The following is a 27,345-nucleotide window of genomic DNA, read 5'->3' on the forward strand; positions in this document are numbered from 1 at the left end:
AAAAAAAAAAAAAAAGAAAAAACCCACGAGAGGGAGGAAGCTGCTTTTAATGTGGAGATAGTGCTGAGCCTCGGGAGAAGGAGGCTAATTGTCTGCCCTGCTCCGTTGTTTTGTGGAAACTGAGCAAATGAGTGTGATTAAATTAGCTGTCATAAAGACTACAACGCGCTTAATAAAGTTAGAGTGGGAAGAACATCTTCATAGAATAGGATTCTAAGCCGAACACATTAACGGTGCTTAATGAACCAAAACTGGTTAAGAATCCCTCTGGAGAGCCAATACATAAACAAAGCCATTAATTAGGTCACCGCCGTTTCCCAACAAAGCCTTTTGTTGGATTCACTTACAGTAAACACAGCCATACCCATCCGCCTTTGTGGCATAGTCACCGAAGCAATGAAATGTAATTATTACACATTAATCACTTGTAATCGCATAACTTCACGGGGACACGCTACTGCTTCTGGCCTTCGGCAGCATCACTTCCCTGGCCGCTCCCTAAGCCTGGATCCTGCTTTCTGGTGCATGGGGCTGTGCAGGTGGTTGACATGATGTGACAGCTTGAATGAGAACGGCCCCCATTGGCTCCTATGTTTGAATGCTGGGTCCTTGTTAGTGGAACTATTTGGGAAGGATTAGGAGGTGTGGCCTTGTTGGAAGACGTGTGTTACTGGGGCTCAGGGGAGGCCTTTGAGGTTTCAAAGGTCCACACCAAGCCCAGTATTGTCCCCCTCTGCCTGCATACCAGGATGTAAAGGTCTCAGCTACCGCTCCAGCATCAAGATGAGCGTGGACTAGCCTCTAACACTGTCTCAGTCACGGTGTATCTACACAACAACAAAGCAGTAACTAAGACACCTGTGTGCGTCTTTAAGGCATTAGAGCAACAAAACAGAAAGCATGTTTTCTAGAAAAGGAGCAGGTACTTTTAGGGCAAAAACAGCTTCAAACTTTGACCAGGGTGGTGTTAATTGGGTTCAGTAGAACCTTTTGGAGGTGGGCACTACCAGGGAAGGTTAGGACATTGGGGGTGTGCCCCTGGAGGGGAGTGGGGGATCTTGGCTCCTCCCTTGCTCTTCTGCACCCTGGCCATGGGCAGAGAGCTCTGCTTGGCTGCACATTCCCCCTATGATGCAGTGCTTCACAGAACCAGACAATCAGACGGGATCTTACAAATCTGCAGCCAAATCAAATCTTTCATTTAAAAAAAAATCTGATGATCTTCAGTATTTTGTCACAGCGACCGAGCTGGCAGACACACTGGTGTTCGACTGAACTGAAAAGCTGAGGCGTGAACAGAAGTTCTAGAATACAACAACCTGGGTGAACAGAGCAGAAGCCAAGACCCCATCTCTGAAAGTACAGGCTGCACATCTTTTGGGTCCCCTGAGTTGGGAGCCAGTGTCATCCTTACAGAAAGCTGCTCAACTGACCACACTTGCAAATCCTGGTGGATCTCCTCTGATACTGCTTTTGAGCCTGTGGCCAGCAAACTCTACGCTGAAGACTTCCCCACATTAAAGTTCTGAGAAGGAGGGGCAGTGCACAGGGACAGGCGAGGTCACGTGCTCAAAGAACCCTCTTCCAAGTCTTCTCCCCAGGTCTCATCCATGAAAACCGACGTGGTCGGACTCCTCTCTCTTCTCGTACCTTATCTGTCATATCTAGTCACACCCCTTGCAATTTCTCCCAAACCCATTCCCTGTGCTTTTCACTGCTACCGTCTCCGTCTATGCCGCCAACGTTCAGGAGAGGAAAAGCACACAATTGCCAGAAAGATAGCAGACAGACAGACAGACAGACACACACACTAAAGGACAAAGCAAACACCACCGTGGCTTCACCCATAGCAGAGGGAGGATCATGCAGTGGGGTGAGGCTAGGAAGGGAAGGGCAGGCCAGATTATATAACCTGCTTCGTCAAACCACGCTAACGATTTAGACATAGATAATGAGAGAAAAAAACTCTGACTCTGAAGATTCAGCAGGAGACACTATTGAGCAAAACACTAAACCCTGTGGCCAGTGACAACAGAGGTGAGCGGCGAAGGGGCGACTCGTGAACGAGATGTTCACAACTGTGGGTCAAATCGTGATTGAAAGATTTAGCAGTGACCAGAAATTTCTGCGAGATCTGTCCTTCCCTGCTGATGGCAGGTGAGCCCCGTGGAACAGAACATATCCACATGCCCAGCATCTACTGGCCAAGCAGATGGTTCTGGGTGTGTAAGAAAGCAGGCCGAGGAAGCCATGGGGAACAAGCCAGCAAGAACCCTTCTTCTGCAGCCTCTGCTTCAGTGTCTGTCAGAATATGTTGGCTGGTGAGAGGTCGCAGTTTGCCATAGCCTGGCAGCTTTCTCTAAGCTTGGCGATAGGGAAATGCCCTCCCTCCCCAGCAAGACTTCCTGCTCTCTACCTGCTCTTGTCTGGAGGATGTCCCTGGGCCTGGAGGACTGCCTATATCCAAGGTCTGTCTCTAAATAAGATGCCTGATTCATCTTTAGCTTGACCCTTGGCACAGACCCCTGCTGGGAAGACTGGTACTAAGGGTTCTGAGGTTGGACCTGACTACCACATAATAAGCCTTGTGATAGCAGCAAGCCACTTAGTACAAATTAGGGTTTGTCCCCAGGTTCCTCAATCCTATATATTCCTTTTACTCTGGAATAAAGTTGAACTGATTTACCAAAGTCTGTCTCCTAGAGGGCTCCCTCTGCCTGTGCACATGGGCGATATACAAAACTTTCTGAGCGGAAAAGACAACGCCCCCCACAAGTTTTTGCCTCAGGTTTCTGTGCGGGTTTTCCCTGGTGGTGAACTGTGAAGTTGTAAGATGTAAATAAACCCTTTATTCCCATTCCCATGTTGCTTCTGGTCATCGTGCTTATTAGAGCAATAGGAAGCAAACTAGCACAGCCCTTCCCAAATAACCACACAAGTGATTTCTTTCACACTCTCAGCCTTCCTATGACTGCTGTGGGAAAATGTGCTTGCACACTGTAAAGATCTGTCACTCAGATTGGTTTAACAAAATGCTGATTGGTCAGTAGTCAGCCAGGAAGTACAGGCGGGATGACCAGACTAGGAGAATTCTGGGAAGAGGAAAGGCAGATGCAGTCACCAGCCAGATGCAGAGGAAGGAAGATGAGAATGCCTCTCTGAGAAAAGGTACCAAGAACTATGGGGTTAATGCAAGCTGTAAGAGCTAGTTAGTAATAAGCCTGAGCTAATGGGTCAAACAGTTTATAATTAACATAAGCCTCCGTGTTTCTTTGGGACTGAACGGCTGTGGAACTAGGTGGGAAAGAAAGAACTTCCACCTACCTATTTCTTTACATACGGGTGCCGATGTACCAAGGTTAGAGTACTCTGTGACAAACACTAGCCAGTACAGTGCTCATAACTATGGCGTCATTCCTTCAGCCCCAGAGAGATTAGCGTTTGGTCACGAGAAGCCAAAACAAGGTGACATGCACACAATGACACCGCCCTCCTACTCTGGAGTCTGAAACATATATCGTAACTCACTGCCTAGGTTTGGGGCATTTCCATTCATATTTAAATGGTTCTGAAAATCTACTTAAGCATACTTAAAATAGAAGTATATGAAGGAGTACACAGAGGTAGACTGTCTGTAGCACCGAGTGAGTGCACACTGAAACACTTGAGGTACTACTGGAAATAAGAGAAAAATGGACCAACCTTATTGCCTGACTGGTTAGCTCTCAGCCTGTTCAAGGGAGGATGAACAGGAAGAGGGAGCACACACGGCTGCCACTGGGGGAGGACTCACCATTATCTTGTCACTGTCTATGATAGTGTTCAGTCTGTGAGCAATGGTAAGCACAGTGCACTGGGCGAACTTCTCCCGGATCTTCTGTTGTATTAGCTCATCAGTTCTGGAACCACAGACGTCACATTTAATTCAGCAAAGACGGGGAAAGACTTAAAAGATCACATTACTCTTAAGAATGTTTTTAAAATCTGCTTATTGTTGTTGTTGTTGTTAATGTTATTATTAGACATTTCAGGCTAGCTTTGAACTCACTATGTCATTCAGGTGACTTTGAAACCCAGAGCCTACATGAAGCTTCTGCGTGGCTAGGATTACAGGCATGCAAAGCCACACCTCCTCCCCTCCCACCCCAAAAACCCTAAAATCTAAAAAGTCAACTTAGAAAGAATGCAAATTTTCTCTCTCCAATGTTTGATACAGAACTGGAATTTGGGAATTTAATTTACTCAGAAGGCCTAGAATACAGGCTGAGCATCTCCTTTCTGCAATGCTTGGAGTCAAAAGGGCCTTAGATTCTGAACTCTGGTATATTTGCGTGCACGTAATGGGATACACACAGGCAGAAGATGATTTTGTAACTGTGTAAGTAATTCTGTCACACATCTGAAGGGCAGACACACCCAGACACATCCCTCAGTACCATCAAATCCTTCCCTGGGGCCAGAGCGAGAATTCAGGTTCAACCCACCACGGCCACTTTATCTCTGTACCTCGGATCCACATTTGCTGTTGCTTCATCGATGATCAATATCCGATTTTTCTTCAGAATCGCCCTCGCGAGGCACACTAATTGTCTCTGTCCAACACTAAAATTTGATCCGGATTCTGCTAATTCAGTATCCATTTTACCAGGGAGGTCTTCAATGGCCTCTTTAAGTTGTACCTATAGATGCAGACCGAAGAATGGTATGTTCATAAATAAACTATTAAACAAATCCCTTCAACTCCAGAACTCTGCCCTACTTCTTCCCAGAAGTCTCACGATGATGACATTCACCACTGATGAGCGTTGCCTGCTGGTTCTGGGTCATGAGTTAGTGCCGGTTGTGTCTGTAAATACTTCCTTGGTAAAATATAGCAAGACAGAGAATATACCTTCACAATGATTTAATTTTACTTTCAAATCGTATGTGTGTGTGTCTGTGTATGTGTGTGCACAGTTACATGCATGTAAATGAAGGTTCCCAGAGAGGCCTAAAGAGGGCATCGGATCCCCTGGAGCTGTAGTTACAGGTGATTGTGAGCCCCCTGTTGTGGAAAAGAACATGGGTTCTCTGCAACAGCAACAAATGTTCTTAACCGATGAACCAGCTCTACAAGCCTGAGAATGTCCCTTTTTATTGGTTAGTTAAGAGAAACCTATAGGAATGTAGAGAGACGAAAACCAGGACAGAGTAGCGATTGCACAACGCTTGGGAGGTTAGCTACACTGAGTTGATAGAACACTCTAAACCCCTCATCACTCTGATGACCCAAACCTCTACAAATTAATCAAAATCACTGAACCGCACTGCTGCAGGGACCACTTGCTGTTAAAGAAGTTGTACCTCCACGAAACTGGTGTATTTCAGAGCCACCCACCCCATCACCCTAACTTCCTTCCAGTCACATGACACCCACTCAGGACCTTTCTCCAGAAATCATGGAAGTCTCTCAGAAATGAAGCTCTTTCCACATAGAAGTTGTACAATAGAAAATGAAAAACAGGATCACTACAGTCAAGTCCCCCAAGGGACATTCTGCACAGGAGCTAAGTAAGGAATTCCGCACAGCCCTCTGAAGAAAGAATGTCGTAGGTACCCTGCCATCCTGGAAGGTTTTTATCAACCACAAAAGCTTTCAAAAGCTCAAACAATTGGGAACTACTTATTCAGTGTCAGAACCCCCGGAGCACGTCCCTTCCTAAGTTCAGTCTCCCATCACTGAAGCTATGACATGCATCTGCTTTAACCACAGCGATATTCCACAGTGAATGGGCAACCCACGGAAAGGACAGTGCAACACCTTATTGCCTGTCTATGATATACTTCTAGTAATCTAGCTTTGAAAACCTGAATAATAAGTTCAATAATAAGACATCAGACTACATCACTGGGTTGTGGTTCAGTCCTATGAATATTTGCTCCTGGAGAAACTTTACAGAACGAAGGCCAAACTTGGACTATCCTTGAGAGCTTCAGAACAAAGGGTCCATCCATACGCTTTATTCAGAGAGCAACAGATTGAGGAATGGGCTCCGGGGCTTGAACTGAGATCCCCAGGCTTGTAAAGCAAGTCCTTTGTCAACCGAGCTATCTCCCTAGCCCAGATTTTAAATTTGTAAACTGAAAAACGTAAACCTAGCCGGGTGGTGGTAGTGCACGCCATTAGTCCCAGCACTCAGGAGGCAGAGGCAGGCGGATCTCTGTGAGTTTGAGGCCAGACTGGTCTACAGAGTGAGTGTGAGAACAGGTTCCAAAGCCACATAAAAACCCTGTCTTGAAAAACCAGGAAAAAAAGTAAAAGCCTGAGCTTAAGTTCCACCTGGCTCCGCCAATGACGAATTCCTGACTTTTCCCTGTCTCAGCTTTCTTACCTGCAAACGAAACACAATGTTATCATAACCCAGATGTCTATCTCCAAACACTGCCTGCTGGGATAGAAAATGAGTCACTACAAGTAAGTATTTACAGCAGCGCCTGCTACAAAGAGATCAATCGGCGTTACCTATTACTAACAATGCCGTCACCCGGCTCTCTTCATGTTCTGAGGTTTATTGCACCGACTAGTCTGCATTTTGAATGCATAGCCATTTACTGATGTCCCAACTTCTCCACAAGAATTCCAGCTCCAAGTGGGAGTGTTCTGCCTATCTTGATGATTACTGTAATAGCTTAAGAATCTACGATGCCTACATAGCACGCTCTCAATAAAGAATTGTCCAAACACATGATGAGTCAGAAGAATGTCTCATCCATATCTGTGTCTACAAGTTAGAGAATAAATTCATATGAATATATATATACTTTATATGGAATGCAATCACATTAAATGGCATTGCAAAAGAAACATATGGCTTATAAATGTTAATTGGTCCCAGGATATCATAATAGTCACACTTAAAATATGGAAAGCATCTTAAAACTATAATTTCAGGAAAGTTGATCCAATTATAGTATTCTAAACTGTTTATTTAAGTACAAAATAGTTCATATTATATAAGTTTGGAAAAACAATGAAATACACAAAATTGATAGTGCTCATAAATTCTCTGAAGCTATCATTACAACCATCTTCCCTACTATGCGTATCACATGGAAGACATCCCAGAATCCTTTGCAGATTGATAGGGGTGTTAGCCTCTGCTTCCCTCTCTTTGAAACTTGCTATGGTAATCTGAATGAGAAATGTCCCTTATAGGCTCACGAGTTTGAGTGGTCCCCACTCAGTGTTGCTATCTAGGGAGGCCATGGAACCTTTAGGAGGTGCAGTCTTGGTGGAGGAGGTCACTGGGGTGGGCTTTGAGGGCGTATAGTCTCCTCCCAATTCCTGTTACCTTTCTTTCCGCCTCCTATGTGTGGACGGAAATGTGAGGGGCCAGCTTCCTGCTGTCTGTTCCATGCCTCCCTTGCCATGACAGATTTTATCCCTCTGGAACAATAAGCCAGAGCGAGCCCTCTCTTCCCCAAGATGCTCTCATCCGGGTGTCCAGTCACAGCAACAGAAAAGCAACAGACAGACTTACTGACGTTACATCAAGAAAGGCTGCTGTGGTTGGAAAGAGAACCCGAGATGCGATCACAGAATGAAGCCACAATAGAGCCCAGTCCAGGAAATCCACGGATGAGGCCATGCGTGGAAAAGCGCTAAGTCACACACTTCCTGATGGGTGCTCACGTGCCTTTGCCATGGTCTCCTGTAGTGATATTTTGTTTGTGTTCCGACAAATAAAGCTTCCCTGAGGATCAGAGCGCAGAGCTAAGCCACGAGTTAGCCACAGAAGCCAGGCAGTGTTGGTGCACACTTTTAATCCCAGAACTTGGGAGACAGAGACGGACTGATCGCTGTAAGTTCAAGGCCACCCTGGGATACACCAGATTGAATTAGTCTAAAAGAGAAAACAGAGCCAAGTGGTAGCAGCTCACAGCTTTAATCCCAGCACTAGGGAGGTGGAGACAGGAAGTGATAGGGCTGGGTGGAGAGAGGAATATGAGGCAGGAGGAGACAGGAGCTCAGTGCAGTCTGAAGACGCACTCTGAGGAATCACAGAAACAGGACTGCCCCTCCAGTCCGAGCACTGGTAGAGGTAAAAGGTCTCTCCAGTGGCTGGTCACTCTGCTTCTCTGATCTCTCACTAGTCTCCCCCACTAATATCTGACTCCGGGATTTTATTATTAAGGACAATTAGAATTCACGCGCCAGGGAGATGCACGGCATCCTAACAGACCCCGTCCATGAGGACCCTGACTAAATGGGTCTCACACCTGCAGACCCAGCCTATTCTTCACGGTCTGTCCCGGGGTCCGTGCTATTTACAACAGAAATAACGCAGGGCTGATGCGTTGCTGGTTTTAACTGCTGTGAGCAATTGGCAGGTTCCATCGCTAGCGACCACCTCTGTCTTCTTGTTGAGCTGCTGCTGCTTCCTAGACACTCCAGTAGATACTAATAGCAGCAACATTTCTTCTGTTATTAGCTTATATTCAGAGGGAACTTTCAGTTCATCCAGAAAGTTAAAAAAACCAAAATGAACAATATTCATAAGATAGTCTCTCTTCTGAAAGACGAATTTGTTTTTTACCCCCTCTGGTATTAGTAAGAAATAGGAGGGCTTTAAAAACACAGTTCTCTCTACTTGAGGTTGTTAGAGATGACAGTGCTCTCTGAAAGATCCTCACGTGAACTCCATGGGCTTGGGCTCCCATCTGCATTTACATCATTGACAAAAGGGTCGGGTGTTCTTTGGTTCCTCCTCCTCCCTCCCTCCCCCCCTCTGTCTCTATCTCTCTGTCTCTCTCTTTCTTACACAGGTTATCCTTAAGTCCATAGACCCTCAGTCAGGTTTTAGTCTAACAAGAACAGCCAAGGCCATCAGCTTTCCTACCATTCACAGGGCAGAATTTGCTCTGGTTTAGAAACACTGTAAAGACGACGCCACAGAGAGAATGGAATACGGCAATCCAGGGAACCTGCCTGGTTGCTTCCAGCGTACCTCCCCAGACACACACACACACATGCACACGTGCACACACAGACGCACACACTCACTTCCAGCGTATCTCTCCAGACACACACACAGACGCACACGTGCACACACAGATGCACACACTCGCTTCCAGCGTACCTCCCCAGACACACACACACACATGCACATGTGCATGTGCGCACACGCTCGCTTCCAGCGTACCTCCTCAGACACACACACGCACACTCACATACAAGCATGCATGTGCGCGCGCACACACACACTTCCAGTGTACCTCCCCAGACACACGCACACGTGCACACACAGATGCACACACTCGCTTCCAGCGTACCTCCCCAGACACACACACACATGCACATGTGCGCACATGCTTGCTTCCAGTGTACCTCCTCAGACACATGCACACTCACACACACGCACACTTGCTTCCAGCGTACCTCCCCAGACACACACGCACACGCTCGCTTCCAGTGTACCTCCTCGGACACACACACGCACGCTCACATACACGCACGCGTGCGCGCACACACACACTTCCAGTGTACCTCCCCAGACACACGCACACATGCACACACACACTCACATACACACACAGTCACTTCCAGCGTATCCCCCCCAACAGGCAGCTGAAACTATATCATAAATACAATATTGATTCTAATGTTTAGAAAATATCCTACTCTGCTTTTTAAAAATATTAGCAAGGCAAAGCGTTGCTAAAGAAAACCCATGACGGGGTAATGCCATACTTCTCTCCTGATGCACAAGGAAACCCAGAAACAGGGTGCAGACCCCCGCCATGCTGGAACTCTGGTCTGTCTGTGTCTTTTCTCATGTCTGTTTACAGCAGCCCCAGGTGGAGCACGAACACAGGCGACCCTCAGGACTGTCCGACGCTTCTGCCACCTCTTTTGTCGTATGCGAGAAGCTACAAAAAATTCATTTTTGTCTATAACAGACGAAAATAGGTGTCAGGCACCCAAGTTTGAAGATGCCTTTGGACGGGACTGGGTCTCATTTAGCATTTCCTCACTGCTCATGGAACGATGTATTTCTAAAGTGATTTTACTATCTGAGAATCTCTGAAGAGAAATTTAAGCTCTGAAGTGAAGAGAAAAAAATGATTTACTAGTAATTCCTGTTTTCTCAGGGTGTGTCACAGGCTTGCTGTTGCTTCGTCCTGTCTTTCCATCCTCTGTGATCTCCAATGTGTAACTGTTCTTTCCCTACATCTTCTTAGAATTTTCCTACAGAAAAATCTCACAGATGGATGAAACCGGAGACCAGCCACCATTCTGGTTGGACTTTGGGAAGAAGGTAGCTGGCCCAAGCTGGGAAAACAAAGTCCCCGCAGCTGCTGGGAAGCGGGGTGGGTGTGTAATGACTTGGCACTGACATGCCTTCAGAAGCAGGAACTAGTGGCAGGAAGCTGCCAGACCTCCAAACTGGTGTGCCCACAGTCAGAACCCATCTTAAGCTAAAGATTTCAGAGCGTACCTGAAAGGGTGACAGGGACGAGTGAGCTACCTCAAAACATTAACCGCTGATCCCTGAGGTTTTGTGTTTTCTAGTTTTTGTTTTTTAAGAAATAAGCCATGCTCACATATTGATTAAATGCTTACTTTTTAAAATTAAAACCAAGCTAGTTCTTAGGAGGGATTGTGGTCTAAGATATGATTTCTATTATTAAGCAGCTTACAATTAATTTGCAGAACTAGAGGGAACTTGCAAAATAATTATCTCTAAACATATAGACCAGAAGCAACTTAATGGTCAAAATCCTCGCCTGTGTGGGGAAGGACTCCCCAAGAAGCGGTCTGCAGGGACGCGCTACACAAATAATAAGAAAATCCTCCCAGATTAAAGGTACCAATACAGAAACGTAGCCAAGGCTCCAGGAGTCTGCGAGCTGGACTCCCTGTGGCGTCACAATGACAGGGTTGCCAGTAAGTATCACTCCCGTAGTCTGTGTAATTTACCCTCACAAACACCTCCTTGGGAGGCTCCGAAGCACCGTGTAAGTATGATCTCACTTTTTGTTCTGTTAGTAATGAAAACAAGTGCCTCATTTTCCTAGATGCTCCCCTAAAACGGAGCGGTGGGGTGAACGGCTGTGGCAGTCTGCGCCTTCTGAGCAGAACTGCCCATCTTCATCATGTCAGCTGTGCGTACTTTCGGGACCGCTGACATTCTCCCGCAGGAGGAGCGGACGGCGAGGGCCACTAGATCCTCACAGTCACACCTTCTGTTCACCTGTATGCAATTCTGCCCTGAACGGCCTCGGCCCTGCACATGGACTTGGGGGTCTCAGGGAGGAGCTAGAGTAGAAAGGGGAAGGTTCGTGGAACGGGGACTTGCTCTACAAAGCCACCACCCACTTTAGAGACAGATGTTCCAGATGTTAGTGGCTGCTGCGGGGTCACCCATACTTCTGCCTGCAACGTTCTCATGCATGCTCTGTACGTGACCTAATAAACTCACTGGTTCCCCAGGAGGATCTTCGGTGGAAATGAACTCAGTTTTAGTCTTGGGACTGTATGAATACCGAGTGGGTAGATATTTTTTATGCGTCTGCCCCGGGGAGACTTCTCACAATAGTGGCTCAGGCTACTTAGTCACTAGGGGAGTTTGAGCTCTGTGAAGGACAAGTAAGATCATGTATTGACTGAGCCAGCTATTGGAGCAACACGAGGTATATTATTTTGGGTTGCCATCATCAATACATACTCTACACCCACCCAGCTCATGAATGCTCCCCGAGGTGTCAAATAAGGAGCCATGAGCTCCCACCAGCTCCCATGAAAGGCTTGCTCTGAACACACGCACATACGCATCACATCCGTGATGAAGGAGGTCGCTTACCTCTTCTAAGGCGTTCCACAGCTCCTCATCAGTGTGCTCATTGAAGGGGTCCAGGTTCTTCCGCATTGTCCCAGTGAACAGAACAGGTTCCTAAAAGCCCAGAAGAATGAATGGCATCTGACTTCCAGAGCAGAAAAGACAGGCGAACGAACGCACCAAAGCTCACTACAATCATCAGTTGTAAGGTTTCACACACTTATTTACCAGAGGTCATCTCTATTTTAATTTCCCCTCCTACAAAAATGTGACCTAAAATGTCTTCTTGGAGCTCTGAACTCTAGCAAAAGAAACCACGGCGGGGTGCCATTTTAAGGAGGGCATGAGGGAAAAGCGGAGTTCCTGTTGCTGAGAGCTTCCCTGGAAGTAAATATTTATTTGAGTAACATGACATCAACCGAACTATAAAAATGACTTGCCAATCCTGATTAGGATTCTGGAAAACAAGAATTAGCATGATTAGTTGAAGTTTGTGCTTGAGGTGAAAACTGTTCGGTATTTTCTCCTTTGATAAAGCGTCTTCTGGGATCGGAATCTCTTTGAATCCTGTCAGGACGCGTTCTATTCTTTGTTCAGAGAGGATACCAGCTAATGGGGCCAGTGACACTGGATGGGAATGGCCCCTGAGGTTGCATCAGCCCGTCCCCACACCACCCTGCCTGGGCATCAGGGTTACCTGTCTGAATGCAACCTCATTACCTCCAAGGGCAAGGTCACCTGAAACCCATTGTGAGGCAAGGGTGGCAACACATCTTCCATCCTCCTGTTTCAGGAGCCCACAGGGAAACTGCTCTTGAATCACAGGCCGCCTTCTAGATTTCAAGGGAGCACCTTCTAGGTAGGCTTAGGAAGGCTGTGCGGATTTTCTACTAGAAGAGCCTATCAATCTCCTAACCTAGACATGCATAGAGGAGAAGAGGCCAATTGGCTGCTCTCAGTGAAAGGCATAGATAGAGAAATCGAGAAGCCATGGTTCTTCCACAGGTCCTGGAAAACTGCACTCGGGCTATAAGTGTGGGAAGTCACCCAGCCTTGAGGCAGGGACTTTAACGCTTATAAGTCAGAGGAGGAGGGAGAGAAGGAAGAGAGGGACCTTTCTCCAAAGGCATACTGTCACCTGCCTCTAAATTTTAGACTGGCGACAGAAAGATGTGGATGTAGAAGTTCAGTGGTGTACCACTCCCAAATATGTACCCCTCAGCAAAATCCCCAAGCTAAATGACACTATCATTGTATTTTATTTGTGCAAAGTTGATTGGGCTACCTTAAGAAATCTGAAAATGGCTACTGAATTGAACTGAACACAAAAGGCTTATCTAAGGTTATGCTTAAAATTGTTGTTTGTTTTTTTTTTTTTTTTTTTTTTTTTTGATTTTCGAGACAGGGTTTCTCTGTAGCTTTGGAGCCTGTCCTGGAACTATCTCTATAGACCAAGGCTGGTCTCGAACTCACAGAGATCCGCCTGCCTCTGCCTAAGAGAGATTAAGTAGCCACTGGCTTCAGATTTAAAACACACACAGAGACAGACACACATAGGCCCTCTCGTGCACGTGTGAGTGCGCGCACATACACCCCCATGCACTCTAACACACACACACACACACATGCAAGCACGCACAAGAGTCACGATCAGCTCAGAGACTCCAGGAGAACAGCTGACTCGGCTCCTGCTTACACGAGGCCCAGAGGGCATGCCGCCATCTACCATCCTTCCTCTCTCTGATGCTCTCCTCACGCGCCACAAAGGCTCAACGCCATGGCCCGCTATGTCACTCAGGGACCCCAACTGAGTGGCTCTAAGGATGAATATACGAGGAGCTCCAGCGGTAAACATGGTCAAGGAATCAGCCATGAGAGAAGCGAGAGATGGCCTCGTTGTCTATACTAAAGACAGGCCATTTTCCTTGTCCAGGATAGCTGATGTTACCGTCAGGCTCCTCTCGGACAGCAAAATCCCACACAGCCAATGTCAGGTCTAGCCTCAGGCACGACCTCCTAGACTCACGTTGCCCTGTCCTGAGCAGCCTGCATCATGACGAAATGTTCTCATGATTAGCACAGTAGAATGGTGCTATCTGTGAACAGTCATAGGAATGCACAGTCTGGTCCAGTGCCCCATCTCCTGACCAGGTCCTCCCGCCTGTCTCAGCCACACCTTCTCCTTTAGGAGGCTTCTTCACATGGACACACCTGAGGACCAGTCAGAGACCCTTCACAGGCCATGCAGAACACAAACACCTGCTCTATCTTGTGTTCTAAATGTCAGCCTCAGCAGAAGGCCCTTGGGAGGCTTGACTCTCTCCAGACGATTGTTCACCAAAATAAGGGTCTCTATTAAATCTATACTGCCAATTAAAGAGAATATTGGGCAATCTCTCATGTTTATTTAGCAATATTAGAAGAAAATAAAAGAGCAATTTTCTTTGTTACGACACACTGGATATATATTTCATAAGTAAAATTTCATCAAGACTTGTTGAACAAAGAGAATGATTTAATGAAACATTAACTGGTTGAAGCTATATTTTCTTTAAAACCAGCAGGCAATTTGTTCACAATGGTTGTTTTACTACGCCAACATATATTACACATGGTGCTCACTTCCTTTATGCACCTGCCAAATAAAAAGCCCTAATATTATCTTCAGAAGGTCATAAAAGCGTTCACAGCAGACACAGAGAGAAGAGATAAGGGTCAAGCTAATTTTCAGTTCTGATAGGTATTATTATTTAAAGTGTCCACCTCCATGCACTGAAGTTCACAAACTAGGCTTATAAATAAAAAGGGCTGTAAAAACATTTGCTGGCAGGCAGAAGATTTCAGTGTAGAGATCAATGGGAGGAACAGACAACCGAATTTATTAGCATTGGTGCCCTTTCTCTGATGGTACAGTTTTTAATATGGGTTTTATTTAACCTCCAGTTAGCTAGCATGGTAAAATTAGGAAAAGAAATAAATGCATGTGTTCAACACATCAATAAAATCAGAAGACGAGTATCAAATTCGTTTCTGATCATCCTCAAGTTAAAAGTTTTAAACCTTTGCGCCCCATTCAGTAGCAAGTTTGGCTGTTCCTCACCCCGTGGCTGGCACATCACCCCAGGGTGGCCTGTCTAAGTGAGAGCATCTGGGGTAGTAAGCCGATAGTCGGGAGACTTTAGGCCTTTTGAAAGCATTGTCTGCAGGCCAGGCCTCCATTATGTGAGGGAGAAACTCAACCCCTTAAACAGCTTCAGACACTTAAGCCAACCAGTGGCCAAGACACTTAAAAATGAACAACATAAAGTTCAACACTCACTTAAATCTTTTTGGGACACAAGCTAGGAAACCCCCCTGTCCTAAAATCTGTACTCAGCAGGAGCTAGACTGCTGTTTTCACACGTCTCCCAAGCTCCCTTCTTCTCCAGACCCTTATTTGGGAAGCATCTTTCCTGGTCTCAAAGGTGGAGTCACCTGAAGTCACTCAATCTCAGGTCTTTCTTTTCTTCTTTGAATCCTGTAGCCTCTGAATGAACCAATCATCATGCATTTTCAGAAGAAAAGAACATTGTTCGCCCACAAAGGAAGAAGAATTTAAGTCCTGTAAAGTCGCCTTTAAATACAAAAAGGTCACCAGCTCCGGGGAGAAGTGCCTTGGGTTTTAATGAAGACTTCAGTGAGCGGGAACAAAGGCAAACTGCATTAGGCTGGGATCCAATTGTATTTCTTTACTAGTAACAGCAAACCTTCCCTCTTTTCTCTTACACACACACACACACACACACACACACACACACACACACACACACACACACACCCCATCAGAAAGGGGCCTTAAAGAGACACAATCAGCTCTGCTTAACCTTTAAACTCATTAAAAGCTTAGGGGAATAAAAAAAAAATAGAGTGGGCTGTTTAAAAAGCACCTGGCTTTTTTGTTTTGGTACAAACAAAAGGAATCTATTAAACATACAAAAAGAATCTGTTTGATCATGACAGCGATTCTGGCTGCTAGTGCACATCAACCCCTGTTGTAAACGGGAAATTTGCGGCGAAATTGCTCTTTGGTTGAAAACATTTCCTTGGTGCCAAAAAGACAGGGCTCTGGTTGTTAAGAAATTCCATCCAGAAAAAAAAAATTGACATCTACGTTTGCAGATGCTCTCTGATAAACTACTTCCGGAAGCCAGGTTCATCTTGGGACTCTCTTCCGCAAAGTGGGAGGGGTACAAAGGAAGTCCAGGTGTCCACCACTGGTTCTGCTCCAGGTTACAGGGGTGGCTTCGCAGGCTGCCTTCTTAGCTCCGCCCTACCGAAAGGGGCTGCAGGGTATCCAATCCAGACCTGTCACTGCTCTTGGGAACCCACTTGGTCCTTAACCCCTATTTCTGAACTGCCCCTGGGAGGTTCAAAGAAGATGAGACCTTAACCATCACCCAAGGGAGGAGCTGAGAGAAGATCAGGAAGCTGCTGTTCCCCAGAAGATACTGGCCTGGTCTCTCTGGACCTGCCACTCAAGCAGGACTTGTAGCACCATCAATTGTGGCCCCTGCCCCTTTAGGGAAGTGGGCGACAGGCGAGACCCTGGAAATGCGAGGATGGGCTGTGGCCATGGTTGAGTCCCCTGGCACTCCCTTAGCCCATGACGCACAGTAAATCCTGGTTTCTGCAATGCTTTTCTTTCTGTGCTCAGTGTCACTTGAATTTTTCTGGCAAAACCACCTTCACAAACCAGTCTTTGGGAACTGCCTGGCCGTGCCAAGATCCTCGGGAGAAGATGCCTGCTGGCTGGCTTGACTTGACTTCTGACTTTATTTTCTTTGGCTATAGTTTTGGGAGCCCTTTCTAGGTAGGGTGGATAGAAAGGCAATGACTGAAGTATCTGGCCAGACATCATTTTGTTACAAACATGCATCGAGAAAAAGAATGCAGAGCTTGCTGGTGCTGAGTTCTGATGCTTCTACTGTGTAAGATAAGATAAGGCCAGAATTCCCCTGGCCTCAGTTTCCTTCCTGGCCCTACTTGCCTTCTAGGGTGGCTACGACAAAGGTTCCCCTTCCCCAGGGTATTTTATTTATATAAATAATCTGATTTAAAGAAATCCACCGGGATTACAGCAACATGAACTGAAATGTATGAGCCACGTCTTTCTAGAACGTGTTCTATACCTAAAGGCCAGTATTCTAATCCTCAATAATAGTTACTATTCGTGCTGGGCCACCTCCGTGGTCTTGTGTAGTGGCTCCTTCATGAGGTGTCTATGCAGGAGCTAAGCTACTGCGGCCAGGTGGGGTTCCTTCATGGAGGCCGTCGGAGAAGGAGGGACATACAGGATGTGTTGACATTAAGCACACGCCCTGAAACAGTCTATTCTGGGCGCTTTGTGTGCTGTACGCTTTCTCTAAATTGTTTCTTATATCAACCAACTGGCATCTGGGAGAGAGGCACAGAGAGTGTCTGCACCTTCCAATGCTTGGTGATCACAGTCTACAGGGATGCAGAGCTCTGTTAGCACCGCTTTGTGAGCGCATTCCCGGGAGCAGATCCACAGAGCATTCGCACAAAGGGAGGGTGGGAACTCATGGAACAGAACCAAACCCGGTGATGTCAAGGTGTATTCAGTCTTCGCTCAGATGTGCTTCCAAAACATTCCCGGCGGAGCCAAGAATCATCTAACGCCGCTTCTTTATTTAGAGTTCTTTTATGTACACGAGCAGCATTAAAAAGTAGCATGGGGCACGTTTCTAGAGCCTTTCATCCGCAGGCGCGCGAGGACTTTCCAGACACGCCTAAGATCAGGTGAACAAATCTTCCCAGATAGCATTGGGGTCTGAACTCCAGTTCTTCTGTAGCCACACTTCAGAGAGCCTCGTGGGGAGGGAGACGGCTTCCACCACTTCTTGTCCTTGCCAGGGTTGTGTTTTGATCTTTACGAGAGCTGGCCGGAATATATACACAACATGAAGTCTGCCCCTTAATCAGTGAGTTTTTACCATCATTATTACGATGACACGTATGTGAGAATGCACACGCACACGTGTGCCAGGGTGGACTTGGGGAGGTGAGGGAACTTTTTTTGGGACTGGGTTTTCTCCTTCCAGCCCTGTGGGTAAAATGAGAGTCCAGGCCCTTAGGTTTAGAAGTTGTCTGTCTCTTTACTCACTGAGCTGTCTCGCCGGTCCCTCCCCTCCTTATCATTTTAAGGCTCACAGGTCAACCATACTGTCTCTGTACTTTTACGCAGCGGTCATCAACAGTCGCTGGGCTTTTGTTTTTCTTAGAAGCTTTATCCCCATATCCATTAGACAAAGCTACTCCCATCCCAGCCTTCCATAGTCTCTGATGGACGCCATGCTCCTGTGTCTCCATGGAGTCGACCAGTCCTCACATGCGCAGAACCATTTGCTCTCTGTTTTTCTGTGACTGGCTGGTCTGAGCTTTTAGAGTTTTTACCCATGTTGTAGCACGCATCCCAATTTCTTTCTCTTGTAAAGCTGAGAAAGTTCCTACTGTTTGTATAAGCTGTTTTGTCTTTAGCTATTCATCCGTTGATAGACGCGTGGGTGGTTTCCACCTCCTGCTTACTGTGAATGCCACTGCTACAAACACAAGTGAATGACTATCTCTGCCATTCCCTACATATATATATAGTATGGTATATGCATGCAAACACACGCATAGACACATGCGTGGGCATGGACACACACAGACACGTGTGCACACACACAGACACACGCACAGATACGCGTGCGCACGCACACACACTCAGACACATGCACAGACACACACAACAGACACACGCACATGGGTATGCACACACACAGACACACACACAGATACACACACGTGGACATGCATACACAGACACGTGCGTGCACACGCGTGCGCACACACACACACACACAGAAACACGCACGTGGGCATGCACAGACACACACACATAGACACGCGCACAGAATGGCTGGATAATGTGGTAGTCCTATCATCCGCCTTGTGAGGAGTCTCCATGCTATGTCCTACATGGGCTGTGTATCATTTTACATTCCCAGTAGCAGAACACAGAGTTCTGATTCCTCCACAACCTCATCACAGTGGAGGGGCAGTTCTGTTATTTTACAGGTCAGCGTAGGAAGGAATAGATGAAGGGGTTCTCTGTCCTTTATAATAAAACAAAGAAACAAACAAAGGCCCATGATTGGCGCATGCTCAGAAAGCAGGGCTGTTTGGCCTTTTCCTTCGTCTCCTCTCTGTACTCCTCACGTCAGGGATGAGTGTGCGTGGGGAAGGGGGAGAGATTCCCCAGCTCCCCTTGATGGCTAGATGATTAAATGCCCAAATTGAAGCCCCAAACAGCAAGCCTGGGGCTGAATCCATGCAAGCGTCCAAAGTGGGGGCAGGAGGAAGCCATCAGGCTCCACAGCTGCAGGCGGCAGGCCTGTGGGGTCAGGCCCCGTGCTGCCCGTGGCCGGCTACACAGAGGATAGCAATTACTCAATAAAGGCTTTCTGAATTATGCTGGGTACAACTAAAAGCAGCTCAACAAGAAGCTAAAGTAAACTAAGAGCTTCTGGTGTGTATGTAATCCAGTCTCTAGACACTACCTAGAAGTCTTTAGCTGTGAAACAGCCAAAAAATAAAAATAAGAAATAAAAAAAAAAAAAAAACCAGGTCAGCTCAGGAGGAAACGGCAACTTAAACCTCGACTACCATGGCGGCCTGTGTGAGGCGCCCAGCCTGCCCTGAGGGAGCCAGCCTTCAGCACAGTTCTCAGAGGTGACACCACAGTGCCCTGTCAGTAGTACCTAGAGATGTAAGCCTTTCCAGGTCTCCCCCAGGACTCTGCTCCCTCCCCAGTTAACAGGCACATTCTGGGAGCATCTCCACAGAAGACCTCTGCATGGAGATGACCATTCCTGAAAGGGAAACTGGGAACTCACTGCCTACAGCAGAAGTCCCTCATTGCACTTACAGACTTTTGACCACTAAATATTATTTAATTATCAGTGAATAAAAGTGTAACACCTGCGGAAGCTGAATCCAGAATGAATCTAGGTAAGAAGTGTTGAATCTTCCCCAGTCTGTCTCTGACTCCACAAGCATGCACGTGCACACACACAGCCCCACCCCCCCACCCCCCAAAGAGCACGCATATACATAAGACAGCTACGAACATAGCTGTTAAAACTATCTGCTGAATTATGTCTTACTGGCTGTTGGTTAAAGGATCAATCCTTTCATCCAATTAAAAAGCCAGCAATAAAACTAAAAGCAATTAAACTTCAGTACCCCTGCAGAAGAAACACGTGTGGACGCTCTAACTTGCATACCTGAGGTATGATTGACATTTTCTTCCTTAAATCATGAAGTCCAATTTCAGTTGTCAAGATCTTATCAATCCAAATCTTCCCTTCGGGTTCTGACAGTCTGAAAAGGGCCGAGATGAGGGAACTTTTTCCAGCTCCTGTTCTTCCCACGATTCCAACCTATAAAGACATCCAGAGGATTCCACATTAACCATGTGTAACCGACGTAGGTGAGCCGTTCATTTTTTTTTTTTTTTTTTTTGGTTTTTCGAGACAGGGTTTCTCTGTGGCTTTGGAGCCTGTCCTGGAACTAGCTCTGTAGACCAGGCTGGTCTCGAACTCACAGAGATCCAGAGCCGTTCATTTTCAAAGGTGAATTATGACACTTTCTACCGTGTGTTGTTTCTATCTAAAAGTCCCTCAGCCTCACTCAGCTCTGCAGTTCTTCACAGTGGGCACTGACCTGGATGCCAAATAACATCCCTGGGGTGTCCTTTCTAGATGTCCCTAGCAGCCTCCAAACTGTGGGGACCTGAAATGTCAAGTCTTGTTAAAAGTGCCCCTGGGTAAGACCCGCTGGGCACAGAAGAACCCTATGAATGTTAGGCACTAACCAGTAGCGTCCTCAGGATGTGGTGAGAAGGTGGATTTTCATGAGCATCCCTTCCAAGGTCTGGGTGCACAGAACCTTGGGAACTGCCTGGATAGTTCCACAGAGGAATTAACAGCTCATTCCAGAAGTGTTATACATAAGGACGCTTCATTTCACCCAGCGTCCTATCATTTACAATGAATCCATCTTTGATGGAGAAACTAAACCGCTTGTGGTTATTAACTACTTGGTTATGCTGTGGCTGGAGAGGAAATACCTTCAAATTTCCAAATGCAGGTCTCCGCATCTTAAAAGATGTAGCCCAAACATGTAGCCCAAACATGCGTAATGAGATCAACAACAGCAGCACCAACAAACAGCCTTTGCTATTTACACGGCTCCTTTCATCTGAGCAGTTCAAAAGGCAGTTTACAAACCAATTAATACTTACAATTGCCTCTTGGGAAAGATTTGTGTGAAGAATCATTCCTCTTATTAAAGTCAGAGCAGAGAGAAATGAAGGGCACTGACAATAAGATCAAAGAATCAATATAAGAAGGGGATTGCTGGTCAGGGAAAAACTGAACTATGAAAGCTGGCTCTTAGGGGTGTATGAGCAGAAGACTAGACTTTTCTCCCGTGAGCCGGCTCAACCGGTGGGAGCATCCAAAGAGATGACATCATTCTTATGAAAAATTTGGAGTCAATGAAGAGCATAGACATGCTTTCTATGACTTGCAAATTAATTCAGTAAATTAAAAAATACCTCACCATTCAAACAGGAAGGAACCAAACTCCTTATATGCTGGGGATCTTACATGTTACGTCAATTTGAATACTTTCAAGCACAATCAGCAACGGCCCTTCAAAAAGTCTAGAGAATAACTACAGGAAAGGGAGCTTTATCTAAGTTTCTGGAATCCCTGAAGCCCTTACCCATCCCACGGAGGCACTGACACCCTGTCGAGGGCTGGACTTTGTACCTAGCTAGCTATGTCTCTGCGTACACATGTACAACTCACTCATCTCTACAAGGGAAGAGCTGAGAGACAGGGACTGCTGGAGCAGCCTGACGACGGAAGGGGGAACTCCGGACTTAAGGGGGGGGGATAATTTAAAGCAAAACAGAACGCCACTTTTTCCCATCAAAGTAAAAAAAACAAACAAAAAACGATCATCTGAAAGACTTTCACGGGTAACTGATGGATTTTCATACATGCCAATGGAGAAGGATACCACCAAGTTTATGGAAATACCACAAAGTGATATATAGAGATGGTCTAATCTTAGCTACTTTCAATTGCCTGTTTTCCCAACTTACACAAGGTTGATCTCTAACAATCACGGCAACATGCTAGACTTTAGAAAAAGATGGTGTGTGTGTGTGTGTGTGTGTGCGCGCGCGCGTGCGCGTTCATCCATGAATGAGGGCGTATGCATGAGAGAGTGGGTACCTAGGAGGCAGAGCCCTGGAAGCTGGAGTTTCAAGCAGTTGTGAGCTGCCCACTGTGGATGCTAGGAACTGAACTTGGGTCTTCCAGAAGAGTAGTATATGCTCCTAACAGACGGGCCATCTCTCCAGCCGCAACATGTTAGGCTTTTCATAGTCCATGTTCAGTAGGACCGATAGCTAATGCTCCATTCCACACAGCTTGGAACTTCCCCTTGATTTCCTAGCTTCTTTCCCACAAAGATGCCAGGCTCTCGCTGCCCATCTTACTTCCAGCAACCTCTCAGGCAGCCTGACTTCAAGCTCCAAAGATCCTCTGTTTGCCAACATGATCCCTCTGTTTTTAACTCCCACAGCAGACTGTAGAATGCAAAGTCACATTAAGAACAAATAAAATAAACTCGTACCAATTAAAATCAGGGCAATCAATTTGCAAAGTGAATAAACACTAACCCTGAGTTCAGCGTGCTGATGGAATGACGCTTAACATGTGGGTGCATGTGTGCGCGTGTGCATTTGTGTGGTGCGTGTTCCTAAGATGGAAACTCAGGTATCTAAACGATGCTGTAGCCACTTACTATTTCATATAAATATTTAAGGCACATGTAAGAGTACACATGATTATTTATTGAATAAATCTCTGATTTGTGGATGTTTCAGCTGCTTACAAAATATTTTCGCTGTTATAAAGAGCATCATGTCAACTATCCTTGAGGCTACGCCTTTGCAAACAACCTTAATTATTTCCCTAAGATAAATCCCTCAGCATGGAACTACTGAGCAACAGGTATAAGCACTTCAAAAGGAGATGCTGAGCCTTGCCAAGCCAGCCTCCAGAAGCAGGTTCTTGATCTCCACTGGCACCCACAGCCTTGTGCATCTCCACCCAAATGCTACAACTTTGTTCTAATCAGCAGTAACGTGATTCCCCAAAGGAGAATTCTCCATTCGTGTCTCACTAGGAGATGATCACCGCTGGCGTCCTAGGCTCTCTGGGTACCCCTCGCAAATGCAGCCTCTAAGGCTTCGCTCTGCTTCTGGTGTTCCACCCAGGAAACCGGTATATGCGCACCTGACTGACTTGTCCACCTTTAGCTCCACAGGACCTCCTCCGGGGTTCCTGCACAAGAGCCTGTGTGTTACACACTTGGCACACCTGCCTAGCAGGTGGAAAGGAGCGTGATCCCTCTTCTCCAGATGCCTTTCACACTCATTTCTATCTGCTGATATCACGTGTTTTTCAAACATCTAATGCCACCAAACACTCGATCTGTCTCTCATGTGCCCATCTCCACTCCTAACGAATTCCCTAATACTTTTTCTTTAAACATCTACATACTATCTTCAAGCGGCTCTAGGACCGTCTCTTCAGGGCTGCACTGGATTCTCCTGGATAAAGTTGCATTTTCTGTCCTGTCCCCAGACATAGAGGAGTTCCACAGAGAATGAAGGGTTCATCTCAGTCTGAGGGAGTTCTGAAATTAGCCCCAATATGTTCGTGTAAACAATATGCCAGTCGGTGAGGACAGACCTGGCAGGTAAGTTCCACAATCGTGACCAGGACAGTGAAGGGGACAACCGATCACTTTCATGGATCAGACAGGTCATGGGCTATAAGCAGCTAAATCACCTTATTCCTGGATAATGACAGCCAAACCTGGTCACGCATTTGCGGTGTTGATCTCTGTGTGGGAGTACTGCAAAGGTGAGGCCCTACGACTTGACTTTGCAAAGCAGAAAACTGAAGGTTTTTAAGAACCCGTGAATCAATCAGGCCTGAGGGACTAAACCCTGGATTGATCTGTGTCTTACACACTGTGTGGCGAGCTCCCCAGTGTTGGGAGGTAGGACGAGATTAGGGTCCTTGCTAAGCAGCAATACAGGTATTCTCACAGGACAAACTGGCACTATGGCACAGGCTAAGAGAGAAGCCCGAGGCGGACAGAAAACCTGGAAAACAGAATAGAACTGGTGTCCGATCTAGGGCAGGGGAATGACTTTTAAAAATGTGTGTGTTAGGGGCTGGAGGTGTGCAAACATGTCCCACGGCATGCGTGCAGTCGGATCACGACCTGGAAGAGGCTGTTCTATCCCTTCTGAGCTCAGGGCTGGGCTGGGGTGAACTCAGATCAACAGGCTTTATCTACCGAGCTGTCTCACTGGCCCTCGGGTTACTCTTACATGCCATGAGGGGATGAAAATCTGCCAGTCCATGGCCTACTACACAACAGAGGCCACTGCTCAGGGATGGCTGGATTCTGTGTGACAACAGTCATGAAAGAGGTCACCGCTGGAAAGGTGCAAATCCATGCATGAACACGTGATCAGGAAGAGTCAAATTTCCTCATGGTGGACAGAAATTAAAACTGAAAAAAAAAAAAAAAACTCCAGGTGCATGCCTTTAATCCCCCCTGCACTCGGGAGAGGCAGAGGAGGCAGGCGGATCTCTGAGTTTGAGGACAGCCTGGTTTACAGAGTGAATTCCAGAACAGCCAAGGCTACACAGAGAAACCCCTGCCTCCAAAAAACAAACAAACAGACAAACTACACACACACACCACACTCACACACATATACACACACACACCACACACATATATACACACACACCACACACATATACATACACATACACTAATGCACGCAGACAAACTACACACACACACCCACACACCACACACATACACACACATACACACACACCACACACACATACACACACAGATATACACACACACACATACACTAATGCACGCAAACTACACACATACACACACATATACACACACACCACACACATATACACACACATACACTAATGCACGCAGACAAACAAACTACACACACACACACACACACACTAATGCACGCAGACACACAGCCTAGGGCTTTAGTCAAAACTGTCATGAGTTGCCCCAGAAGAGGGTGAGGTAACCCATGACATCAATTTCAGAATATAAAAGAAAGTTTCACAGAAATCAAGGAAAATTCCCCACTTAGCTGGAGGGTTCATTGAAATGCTAGATCTGGCCCAGAGTATCTGCATTCCCACCAAATTCCTGGATGTGATGCTTCAGGCTCAGCTAGGAATAAGGGACAGGAGAGAGAGGATGGCTCTTGGAGAAAACATTATGTTAAAAGAGAGAGAAGGCAGGAAACTAATATCTCTGCACATTATAGCAAGGTCTGGCACACATCTGTAAAAATGTATTATCAGAGTAATAGCTTTGGGAAAGAAAAAAAATAAAAAGACAGCACACCCAGATCTATCTATCTGCTCTCTCAGATGATCAAATCAACCACAAAATCACCTAAATGAAAAAAATGCAGTCAGTGTTTAGATGCTAACCCGGAGGCCCAGGGTGCTCCTGATCTTATTTTTGTACTTTTCAGAAATTAGGAACCTGGTTAGTAGTGGCCACAGTTTCTTCTTTACTGTAACTTCCGGGGATCTCAGAGCACGTCACTGAAAGGGAACAAAGCTCCATCTCTGCTGTGCTGGCACAGTCCTATGTCCGAGCCCGAATCCAGCACTGAAGGGGCGGCCAGCAAACGGGACCAGAATTAAGGAGAGGGACCCCATGCACGCAGGCGAAAGAGACATTCCACAAGGCAGCTGCCTATGTAGGCAGACTCTAAATGAACATAAACCAAGGCAATAGCTGCCTGGGATAGGGTGGGCAAGACACAAGTCAAAAATCAAATCATTACAGATACAGTTCAGCCTTCAAATTTAATTTCCTCTCCCCAACCTTTTAGCATCTCAGGTGATCCTACGATTTGGGTTTTTTTGTTTTGTTTTGTTTTTTTTTTTTTAAGGATCTCAGAGTACGAGTCTGGGGCTATACATTATTTTCTAACTTGTTCAACAGAGTTTCTTATATAATTCATCCTTTGTGGCTCCCAGGGGAACTGAAGACACGTGCAAATTAAGAGAATTGCGCTCGCCAGGTCAGATCTGATAAGTATGCCATCTGTGAGCAAGCAGACACCCTACAGAGCTGTCAGGACACCATCGGAGAGGCTTGGCTTTCATCAACGCTGAAGCTCATTTTTACCCACACAGTCAGCCACCCCATCTTCAGACCTACAAGGAAGCCGTGGAAATAATTAGGATCGGGCTTTTGCCAAGCGGCTTGCTAAAGCTGCTCGTTGCATACCCTTTGGGCACCAAGTCGTACACTTACCCTTTCATGTCACAGGGTATCCACTCTTTACATCACAGCTGTGATTAGGCCATTAAACGGGCTGGGGGGACGGAGCGTTTAAGAGGAGCAGCTTGAGAAGTATTAACCCTCCAGGGGCTGCGTCGTGGGGCAGGGGCAGAACGCTTGCCTATCGCATGTCCACCCTGGGATCCAATCCACAGAGGCATAAAAATAAAAAACAAAGGGAGTAAGGAAGGGGGAATTTCCCACGCCCGTCTAGGAAAAGGGGCTGTTGACAGAGTTGTCTTACGAAGTGTGTGGCTACAGGCTTCTTCCTGCCTGCATATTGTTTCTCGGTCACTCGTGTTCATAGCCAGCTGTCATCAGTATCTAGTCCGTGCCCTGCAGAATGGCGTTTACCGGGGAACAAGGAAGAGCACGGCATGTTCCCTAACCTCCAGAAGGACACTGAGATATAGATCTAGGACTGAAAACCATGCCACAACACACACACACACACCAACCTGTGGCAAAATACACAGGTGTATTTATCTTAGTTACTTTGCCAAAAATACCCTGATAGAAATGGAGAGGGAGGCTTTGCTTTGGCGGTCCAGGTTCCAGTCTGCCATGATGGGAAATTCAGAGCAGTAGAAACATGAGGTAGCTGGCCACATCGCCTCCACAGACTCAACACAGAACAACGGCTGCTTATCAAGCTCCATTTCTTCTGTCTACACAGACCATGATCCCAGCTCAGGGAATGGTGTCGCCCACAGTGGACCAGTCCATGATCCCAGCTCAGGGAATGGTGTCGCCCACAGTGGACCAGTCCATGATCCCAGCTCAGGGAATGGTGTCGCCCACAGTGGACCAGTCCATGATCCCAGCTCAGGGAATGGTGTCGCCCACAGTGGACCAGACCATGATCCCAGCTCAGGGAATGGTGTCGCCCACAGTGGACCAGACCATGATCCCAACTCAGGGAATGGTGTCGCCCACAGTGGACCGGTGTCATCATCTGAATAAACTA

At 46.6% G+C, this 27,345-nt stretch overlaps 1 protein-coding gene across 1 annotated transcript in view; it reads right to left on the reverse strand.

Annotated features, from left to right (window-relative positions):
- The window catches only part of Abcc4 (ATP binding cassette subfamily C member 4), a 201,246-nt gene that overhangs the window by 15,703 nt on the left and 158,198 nt on the right, over positions 1–27,345 (reverse strand). Inside the window, exons 26-29 of the mRNA XM_005355662.2 lie at positions 20,147–20,302; positions 11,844–11,933; positions 4,507–4,679; positions 3,794–3,899 (exon numbers count right to left, since the gene is read on the reverse strand). Coding sequence (XP_005355719.1) covers positions 3,794–3,899; positions 4,507–4,679; positions 11,844–11,933; positions 20,147–20,302 — 525 coding nt within the window. The remainder of the gene's footprint in view (positions 1–3,793; positions 3,900–4,506; positions 4,680–11,843; positions 11,934–20,146; positions 20,303–27,345) is intronic.

The sequence above is a fragment of the Microtus ochrogaster genome, chromosome 17 (genome assembly GCF_000317375.1).
Source record: "Microtus ochrogaster isolate Prairie Vole_2 chromosome 17, MicOch1.0, whole genome shotgun sequence".
Lineage (NCBI taxonomy): Eukaryota > Metazoa > Chordata > Mammalia > Rodentia > Cricetidae > Microtus > Microtus ochrogaster.